The sequence below is a fragment of the Scyliorhinus torazame genome, chromosome 25, assembly GCF_047496885.1.
Source record: "Scyliorhinus torazame isolate Kashiwa2021f chromosome 25, sScyTor2.1, whole genome shotgun sequence".
NCBI lineage: Eukaryota > Metazoa > Chordata > Chondrichthyes > Carcharhiniformes > Scyliorhinidae > Scyliorhinus > Scyliorhinus torazame.
In genome coordinates this window covers 6,568,259-6,577,575 of record NC_092731.1, presented here as the reverse complement: position 1 = coordinate 6,577,575, position 9,317 = coordinate 6,568,259, and the positions used below count along the sequence as shown (strand labels likewise).

The 9,317-nt window shown below is 56.2% G+C and overlaps 1 protein-coding gene across 1 annotated transcript; it reads right to left on the bottom strand.

Moving 5' to 3' along the window:
* Positions 1–2,961: 2,961 nt before the first annotated feature.
* zbed4l2 (zinc finger BED-type containing 4-like 2) lies at positions 2,962–9,311 on the bottom strand. The gene is made up of 2 exons (XM_072489913.1): positions 9,273–9,311; positions 2,962–5,238 (listed from the first exon to the last, which is right to left on the bottom strand). Exon 2 carries the CDS (start codon positions 5,225–5,227, stop codon positions 3,239–3,241), a length of 1,989 nt encoding a protein of 662 aa, XP_072346014.1. The 5' UTR covers positions 5,228–5,238; positions 9,273–9,311; the 3' UTR covers positions 2,962–3,238.
* Positions 9,312–9,317: the final 6 nt, after the last annotated feature.

Genomic DNA, 9,317 nt, shown 5'->3' with positions numbered 1-9,317 from the left:
CCTCTGCACCCTTTCCAATGCTTCCACATCCTTCCTATAATGCGGCGACCAGAATTGCACGCAATACTCCAAATGCGGCCGCACCAGTTTTGTACAGCTGCAACATGACCTCATGGCTCTGAAACTCAATCCCTCTACCAATAAAAGCTAACACACCGTACGCCTTCTTAACAACCCTCTCAACCTTCAGGGATCTATGTACATGGACACCGAGATCTCTCTGCTCATCCACACTGCCAAGAATCTTACTATTAGCCCAGTACTCTGTCTTCTGTTATTCCTTCCAAAATGAATCACCTCACACTTTTCTGCATTAAACTCCATTTGCCACCTCTCAGCCCAGCGCTGCAGGTTATCTATGTCCCTCTGTAACTTGTAACATCCTTCCGCACTGTCCACAACTCCACCGACTTTAGTGTCATCTGCAAATTTACTCACCCATCCTTCTACGCCCTCCTCCAGGTCATTTATAAAAATGACAAACAGCAGTGGCCCCAAAACACATCCTTGTGGTACACCACTAGTAACTGGACTCCAGTCTGAACATTTCCCATCAACCACCACCCTTTGTCTTCTTCCAGCTAGCCAATTTCTGATCCAAACTGCTAAATCACCCTGAATCCCATGCCTCCGTATTTTCTGCAGTAGCCTACCGTGGGGATCCCTATCAAACGCTTTACTGAAATCCATATACACCACATCAACGGCTTTACCCTCATCCACCTGTTTGGTCACCTTCTCAAAGAACTCTATAAGGTTTGTGAGGCACAACCTACCCTTCACAAAACCGTGTTGACTATCTCTAATCAAATTATTTCTTTCCAGATGATTATACACCCTATCTCTTCTAAACCTTTCCAAGATTTTGCCTACAGCAGAAGTAAGGCTCACTGGTCTATAGTTACCGGGGTTGTCTCTACTCCCCTTCTTGAACAAGGGGACAACATTTGCTATCCTCCAGTCTTCTGGCACTATTCCTGTAGACAAAGATGACTTAAAGATCAAAGCCAAAGTCTCAGCAATCTCCTCCCTAGCTTCCCAGAGAATCCTAGGATAAATCCCATCCGGCCCAGGGGACTTATCTATTTTCACACTTTCCAGAATTGCTAACACCTCCTTCTTATGAACCTCAAGCCCTTCTAGTTTAGTAGCCTGAATCTCAGTATTCTCCTCGACAACATTGTCTTTTTCCTGTGTGAATACTGACAAAAAATATTCATTTAACACCTCTCCTATCTCCTCGGACTCCAAGCACAACTTCCCACTACTGTCCTTGACTGGCCCTACTCTTACCCTAGTCATTCTTTTATTCCTGACATATCTATAGAAAGCTTTAGGGTTATCTTTGATCCTACCTGCCAAAGACTTCTCATGTCCCCTCCTGGCTCTTCTTAGCTCTCTCTTTAGGTCCTTCCTAGCTAACTTGTAACTCTCGAGTGCCCAAACTGAACCTTCATGTCTCATCTTTACATAAGCCTCCTTCTTCCTCTTGACTGCTTGACGGTTCCCTTGCTTGACCACTTCCTCCCTGCCTGACAGGTACATACTTATCAAGGACACGCAGTAGCTGTTCCTTGAACAAGCTCCACATTTCCATTGTGCCCATCCCCTGCAGTTTTCCTCTCCATCCGATGCATCCTAAGTCTTGCCTCATCACATCATAATTGCCTTTCCCCCAGATATAACTCTTGCCCTGCGATATATACCTATCCCTTTCCATCACTAAAGTAAACTTAATCGAATTGTGGTCACTATCACCAAAGTGCTCACCTACCTCCAAATCTAACACCCGTCCTGGTTCATTACCCAGTACCAAATCCAATATGGCCTCGCCTCTCGTTGGCCTATCTACATACTGTGTCAGGAAACCCTCCTGCACACATTGGACAAAGACAGACCCATCTAAAGTACTCGAACAATAGCGTTTCCAGTCAATATTTGGAAAGTTAAAGTCTCCCATAACAACTACCCTGTTGCTTTCGCTCCTATCTAGAATCATCTTTGCAATCCTTTCCTCTACATCTCTGGAACTTTTCGGAGGCCTATAGAAAACCCCTAACAGGGTGACCTCTCCTTTCCTGTTTCTAACCTCAGCCCATACTACCTCAGTAGACGAGTCCTCATCAAACGTCCTTTCTGCCACTGTAATACTGTCCTTGACTAACAATGCCACCCCTCCCCCTCTTTTACCACCTTCCCTGAGCTTACTGAAATATCTAAAGCCCGGCACCTGCAACAACCATTCCTGTCCCTGCTCTATCCATGTCTCCGAAATGGCCACAACATCGAAGTCCCAGGTACCAACCCATGCCGCAAGTTCACCCACCTTATTCCGGATGCTCCTGGCGTTGAAGTGGACACACTTTAAACCACCTTCCTGCCTGCCGGTACACTCCTGCAACTTTGAAACCTTACTCATGACCTCACTACTCTCAACCTCCTGTATACTGGAGCTACAATTCAGGTTCCCAAGCCCCTGCTGAACTAGTTTAAACCTTCCCGAAGAGCATTAGCAAATGTTTAGCATGGTTGCTTCACAGCTCCAGGGTCCCAAGTTCGATTCCCCGCTGGGTCACTGTCTGTGCGGAGTCTGCACGTTCTCCCAGTGTCTGCATGGGTTTCCTCCGGGTGCTCCGGTTTCCTCCCACAGTCCAAAGATGTGCAGGTTAGGTGGATTGGCCACGATCAATTAGTGTCCAAAAGGTTAGATGGGGTTACTGGGTTATGGGATAGGATGGAGGTGCTCTTTCCAAGGACTGGTGAAGACACGATGGGCCGAATGGCCTCCTTCTGCACTGTAAATTCTATGATTCTATGACAGAGGGTGAGGTGGTGGAAGGTCAGTGACGGGGGGGGAGGGAGGGGGTGGAAGGTCAGTGACAGTGGGGGAGGGGGTGGAAGGTCAGTGACAGTGGGGGAGGGGGTGGAAGGTCAGTGACAGTGGGGGAGGGGGTGGAAGGTCACTGACAGTGGGGGAGGGGGTGGAAGGTCACTGACAGTGGGGGAGGGGGTGGAAGGTCACTGACAGTGGGGGAGGGGGTGGAAGGTCACTGACAGTGGGGGAGGGGGTGGAAGGTCACTGACAGTGGGGGAGGGGGTGGAAGGTCACTGACAGTTGCGTGGAGCGCGTGGGGTCAATAAGCTATTGGCCAGAGATTCAAATGAACCCCAATCGATGAACCAGTTGAAAAACAAATGAAATCTGGTGACTCCCCCTGTCCACAGGCCGGGGCCGACATCATTGTCTGTATCGCTTTAATGATTCGATATAATCAAAGTTTTTGTGCAAGAAGAGGATTTGGTCAATGTCCTCTGGCAGCAGAGCTGACCTGGCCAGGTCTGGGATGCTATTGGAACAGAAGAACGCGGTGGTAGCCGAGACGGAGGTGGCAGGAATGGCCAGGTACTGCCTGGCTAGGTTGGCCACCGCCGGGAATCGATGCTCGTTGTTTTTCCACCACTCGAAGGGGTTGGTGTTGCGTTTACGCAGGGGCTCGGTCAGGTAGCTCTCCAGCTGCTGGTGAATCTCCGGCATGCGCTCAGTGGGGTCTTCGCCGAACAGGAGGTCGTACTCACACTGGCCGGGTCGGTGGCTCCCCTTGCGGTCCCGGTGCTTGCCGCCCAGCTCGTGTTCTCTGGCGCTGTGCTCGTCTGAGGAGGAGCTGGATGAGTGGGACTGAGGACTGACCACAGCACTGGACAGCATGTTCTTCACCTTATTGTGAACCTTGTCACGCGTGTCCGCACTCAGGAAGCGCAAGTCCTTGAATCGAGGATCTAAAAAGGATGCCACAATGGCCGGACTCTCCATCATTACATCGTCATCAGGGAGGTGCCAACGTTTAGCTATCTCAGTCCTGATCTTTGCGCTCACTGTCCGGACGATACAGCCTGGGTCACCATGGTGATGCATGAGGGCTGTTATCACCCCATGAAGGCAGGGGACCAAGGAGGACACAGAAGCATTCTGCTCTTCACTGAGGAAAGACGATGCTACTTTCAGAGTCTTTAGGATGGGCAGTAAATCCTGCAGGAGTTTCCACTGGTGATCAGAGAGGTTTTGGACAGTCAGACTCCCGGCTCGATCCTCCTCCAGCACCATGCTCACTGCCCAGCGCAGCTCCAACAGTCTCTCACACATGTCGAAGGTGCTGCTCCAGCGAGTGGCAGCGTCCATGACCAGTGCCAGCCTCTCTTTGTTCATCTCTGCCAGCTTGGCACCCAGTTCGGCATTTGCCCGGGGGCTGTGCACAAAGTGGTTGACGATGCGTCGAGCGACGCTCAGCGTGTGCTGCACCTGCTCCACCTGCAGCCCCAGTTTGATGCACAGCTGCAGCATGCGGCCAGCGCAACAGAGACTGGACCAGCCGAAGCGCTCCTGCAGCAGGCGGGCGCTGCTGAGCAGGCCGCTCGCGCTGTCGTGCACCACGCAGCTCACTGCTTTGCAGGAGACGCCAAACTCGCCGGCGACAGTGTAGAGCACCTCCCCGATGTAATCTGGCGCTGGGTTGTACTGGGGGGTGGTCTTGAGAACACAGCGGGCCAAGCGCCAGCGACAGTCAATGAAATGGCCCACAATGGTCAGGTAGGTCTGTTTGCCCTGTGACGTCCAGGTATCTGTGGAGAGAGTCAGAGATGGGACTGAGTGGAGATGGTGCTCCAGCTGTAACTTGGCGATGGTGTATTTGTGTCTCAGGCTAGTGGCTAAAAGTGTGCTTGATGGTATTTTATAACTCGGCTCCAGGAAGCCAACCAGCCTCTTAAAGCCCTCGTTATTGATGAGAGAGAGAGGCTGCAGGTCCCGGAAAACCATTCCCAGAATCAGGTCACTGATCACCTCCTCTCTTTTCTCCGAGCAAGGTCTGGCGTCGTGCAGGACCAGTTGGGAGATGCTCACCGGCTTGTTCTTCACTTCGTGCTCTTGCCCCATGGACTCTGAGGACGAGGACCCCTCGTCCTGGGACTGCCGGAGGTCGAGCTCACTGAGGTTGTGTTTGCGCCTGAGATGCTCGCGCAGGCTGGTCATACTGTTGTGGTAACACAGCTGCTTCCGGCACAGGCTGCATTCCACACAGCGCTCGTTCAGCTTCTTGAAGAACTCCCACGTCGTCTGCGCGCTTTCCTGGCAGCTCACAGGCGAGGCTCGTTTGTAGCTCGGCTCATTTCCCTTCCTCCTTCTGGACCCCACACTCCCATCCCTGGCCAGGTGATAGGATCGCAGAACCATGGAGAGCTCGTCTGCAAACAACACAATACATTCAGGGCACCTAGTTCATGGAATCAGACCATAACTCAGAATGTACATCAGAGAACCAGGCCATCAGACAACAGACCTGTACTGATGTTCATGGTCAAGTCTCCTGCCTTGACTTCTACCTCACCCTATCCTTCTATTCCTTTCCACCTCATATGTTTATCCAGCGTCCCCTTGTACGTCTCAAAACCGTTTACCTCCATCATTTCCCTTCAAAACTCTGGTGCGGCCGCATTTGGAGTATTGCGTGCAATTCTGGTCGCCGCATTATAGGAAGGATGTGGAAGCATTGGAAAGGGTGCAGAGGAGATTTACCAGAGTGTTGCCTGGTATGGAGGGAAGATCTTATGAGGAAAGGCTGAGGGACTTGAGGCTCTTTTCGTTAGAGAGAAGGTAGTTAAGAGGTGACTTAATTGAGGCATACAAGATGATCAGAGTATTGGATAGGGTAGACAGTGAGAGCCTTTTTCCTCGTTTGGTGATGTCTAGCACGAGGGGACATAGCTTTTAATTGAGGGGAGATAGATGCAAGATGATGTCAGAGGTAGGTTCTTTACTCAGAGTAGTAAGGGCGTGGATTGCCCACCTGCAACAGTAGTGGACTCGCCAACACGAAGGGCATTTAAACGGTCATTGGATAGACATATGGACAATAAGGGAATAGTGTAGATGGGCTTTAGAGTGGTTTCACAGGTCGGCGCAACATCGAGGGCCGAAGGGCCTGTACTGCGCTGTAACGTTCTATTCCCCGTGGGAGCAAATTCCACATTCTCCCAATCCTTGTGGGAGTGAGTCCCATATTCTCCCACCTCCTTGTGGGAGCGAGTCCCACATTGTCCCCACTCCCCGTGGGAGAGAGTTCCACATTCCCCCCCACTCCCCGTGGGAGCGAGCTCCACATTCCCCCCCACTCCCCGTGGGAGCGAGTCCCACATTCTCCCCACTCCCCGTGGGAGCGAGTTCCACATTCTCCCCGCTCCCCGTGGGAGCGAGTTCCACATTCTCCCCACTGCCTGTGGGAGCAAGTTCCACATTCTCCCCACTCCCCGTGGGAGCGAGCCCCACATTCTCCCCACTCCCCGTGAGAGCGAGTCCCACATTCCCCCCACTCCCCGCGGGAGCAAGCCCCACATTCTCCCCACTCCCTGTGGGAGCAAGTTCCACATTCTCCCCACTCCCCGTGGGAGCAAGTTCCACATTCTCCCCACTCCCCGTGGGAGCGAGTCCCACATTCTCCACACTCCCCGTGGAGCGAGCCCCACATTCTCCCCACTCCCCGTGGGAGCGAGTCCCACATTCCCCCCCACTCCCCGCGGGAGCGAGTTCCACATTCTCCTCGCTCCCACCAGCCGGCGCCGGGCTCCCACCAGCAGGGTACGGGCACCCACCAGCAGGGATAAGGGCTCCCACCAGCAGGGATAAGGGCTCCCACCAGCAGGATAAGGGCTCCCACCAGCAGGGATAAGGGCTCCCACCAGCAGGGATAAGGGCACCCACCAGCAGGGATAAGGGCTCCCACCAGCAGGGATAAGGGCTCCCACCAGCAGGGATAAGGGCTCCCAGCAGCAGGGTACGGGCACCCACCAGCAGGGTACGGGCACCCACCAGCAGGGTACGGGCTCCCACCAGCAGGGTACGGGCTCCCACCAGCAGGGTACGGGCTCCCACCAGCAGGGTACGGGCTCCCACCAGCAGGGTACGGGATCCCACCAGCAGGGTACGGGCTCCCACCAGCAGGGTACGGGCTCCCACCAGCAGGGTACGGGCTCCCACCAGCAGGGTACGGGCTCCCACCAGCAGGGTACGGGCTCCCACCAGCAGGGTACGGGCTCCCACCAGCAGGGTACGGGCTCCCACCAGCAGGGTACGGGCTCCCACCAGCAGGGTACGGGCTCCCACCAGCAGGGTACGGGCTCCCACCAGCAGGGTACGGGCTCCCACCAGCAGGGTACGGGCTCCCACCAGCAGGGTACGGGCTCCCACCAGCAGGGTACGGGCTCCCACCAGCAGGGTACGGGCTCCCACCAGCAGGGTACGGGCTCCCACCAGCAGGGTACGGGCTCCCACCAGCAGGGTACGGGCTCCCACCAGCAGGGTACGGGCTCCCACCAGCAGGGTACGGGCTCCCACCAGCAGGGATAAGGGCTCCCACCAGCAGGGTATGGGTACCCACCAGCAGGGTATGGGCTCCCACCAGCAGGGTATGGGCACCCACCAGCAGGGATAAGGGCTCCCACCAGCAGGGTACGGGTACCCACCAGCAGGGTACGGGTACCCACCAGCAGGGTACGGGTACCCACCAGCAGGGTACGGGTACCCACCAGCAGGGTACGGGTACCCACCAGCAGGGCACGGGTACCCACCAGCAGGGCACGGGTACCCACCAGCAGGGCACGGGTACCCACCAGCAGGGCACGGGTACCCACCAGCAGGGCACGGGTACCCACCAGCAGGGCACGGGTACCCACCAGCAGGTACAGGCTCCCACCAGCCGGCGACGGGCTCCCACCAGCAGGGTACGGGCTCCCACCAGCAGGGATAAGGGCTCCCACCAGCAGGGTATGGGTACCCACCAGCAGGGTATGGGCTCCCACCAGCCGGCGCCGGGCTCCCACCAGCCGGGATAAGGGCTCCCACCAGCCGGCGCCGGGCTCCCACCAGCAGGGATAAGGGCTCCCACCAGCAGGGTATGGGTACCCACCAGCAGGGATAAGGGCTCCCACCAGCAGGGATAAGGGCTCCCACCAGCAGGGATAAGTGCTCCCACCAGCAGGGATAAGGGCTCCCACCAGCAGGGATAAGGGCACCCACCAGCAGGGTACGGGCTCCCACCAGCAGGGTACGGGCTCCCACCAGCAGGGTACGGGCTCCCACCAGCAGGGTACGGGCTCCCACCAGCAGGGTACGGGCTCCCACCAGCAGGGTACGGGCTCCCACCAGCAGGGATAAGGGCTCCCACCAGCAGGGATAAGGGCTCCCACCAGCAGGGATAAGGGCTCCCACCAGCAGGGATAAGGGCTCCCACCAGCAGGGATAAGGGCACCCACCAGCAGGGTACGGGTACCCACCAGCAGGGTACGGGTACCCACCAGCAGGGTACGGGTACCCACCAGCAGGGTACGGGTACCCACCAGCAGGGTACGGGTACCCACCAGCAGGGTACGGGTACCCACCAGCAGGGTACGGGTACCCACCAGCAGGGTACGGGTACCCACCAGCAGGGTACGGGTACCCACCAGCAGGGTACGGGTACCCACCAGCAGGGTACGGGTACCCACCAGCAGGGTACGGGTACCCACCAGCAGGGTACGGGTACCCACCAGCAGGGTACGGGTACCCACCAGCAGGGTACGGGTACCCACCAGCAGGGTACGGGTACCCACCAGCAGGGTACGGGTACCCACCAGCAGGGTACGGGTACCCACCAGCAGGGTACGGGTACCCACCAGCAGGGTACGGGTACCCACCAGCAGGGTACGGGTACCCACCAGCAGGGTACGGGTGCCCACCAGCAGGGTACGGGTACCCACCAGCAGGGTACGGGTGCCCACCAGCAGGGTACGGGTACCCACCAGCAGGGTACGGGTACCCACCAGCAGGGTACGGGTACCCACCAGCAGGGTACGGGTACCCACCAGCAGGGTACGGGTACCCACCAGCAGGGTACGGGTACCCACCAGCAGGGTACGGGTACCCACCAGCAGGGTACGGGTACCCACCAGCAGGGTACGGGTACCCACCAGCAGGGTACGGGTACCCACCAGCAGGGTACGGGTACGCACCAGTAGGGTACAGATGCTGAATCTGTTTTGGTCAAAGGGAAAATGCTGCCATTGAATAATTGTTTTGCAATTATCAGTTTGCAATTTGTTTATTCTGCGTCGGTTTACACTTCTAGTCAGCCTTTGTGATAGCCTCCCCACCCACCCCAAGACGGGTTTAGGGTTGAATTTACTGACAGAGTTAGTTAGCACTGGCTAAATTTGATCTAAGATTCCACACTATACTGTGACTGTACCTTCAGCTAATGCAGTGCAGGATTCGGCAACCCCAGCAAAGGGGT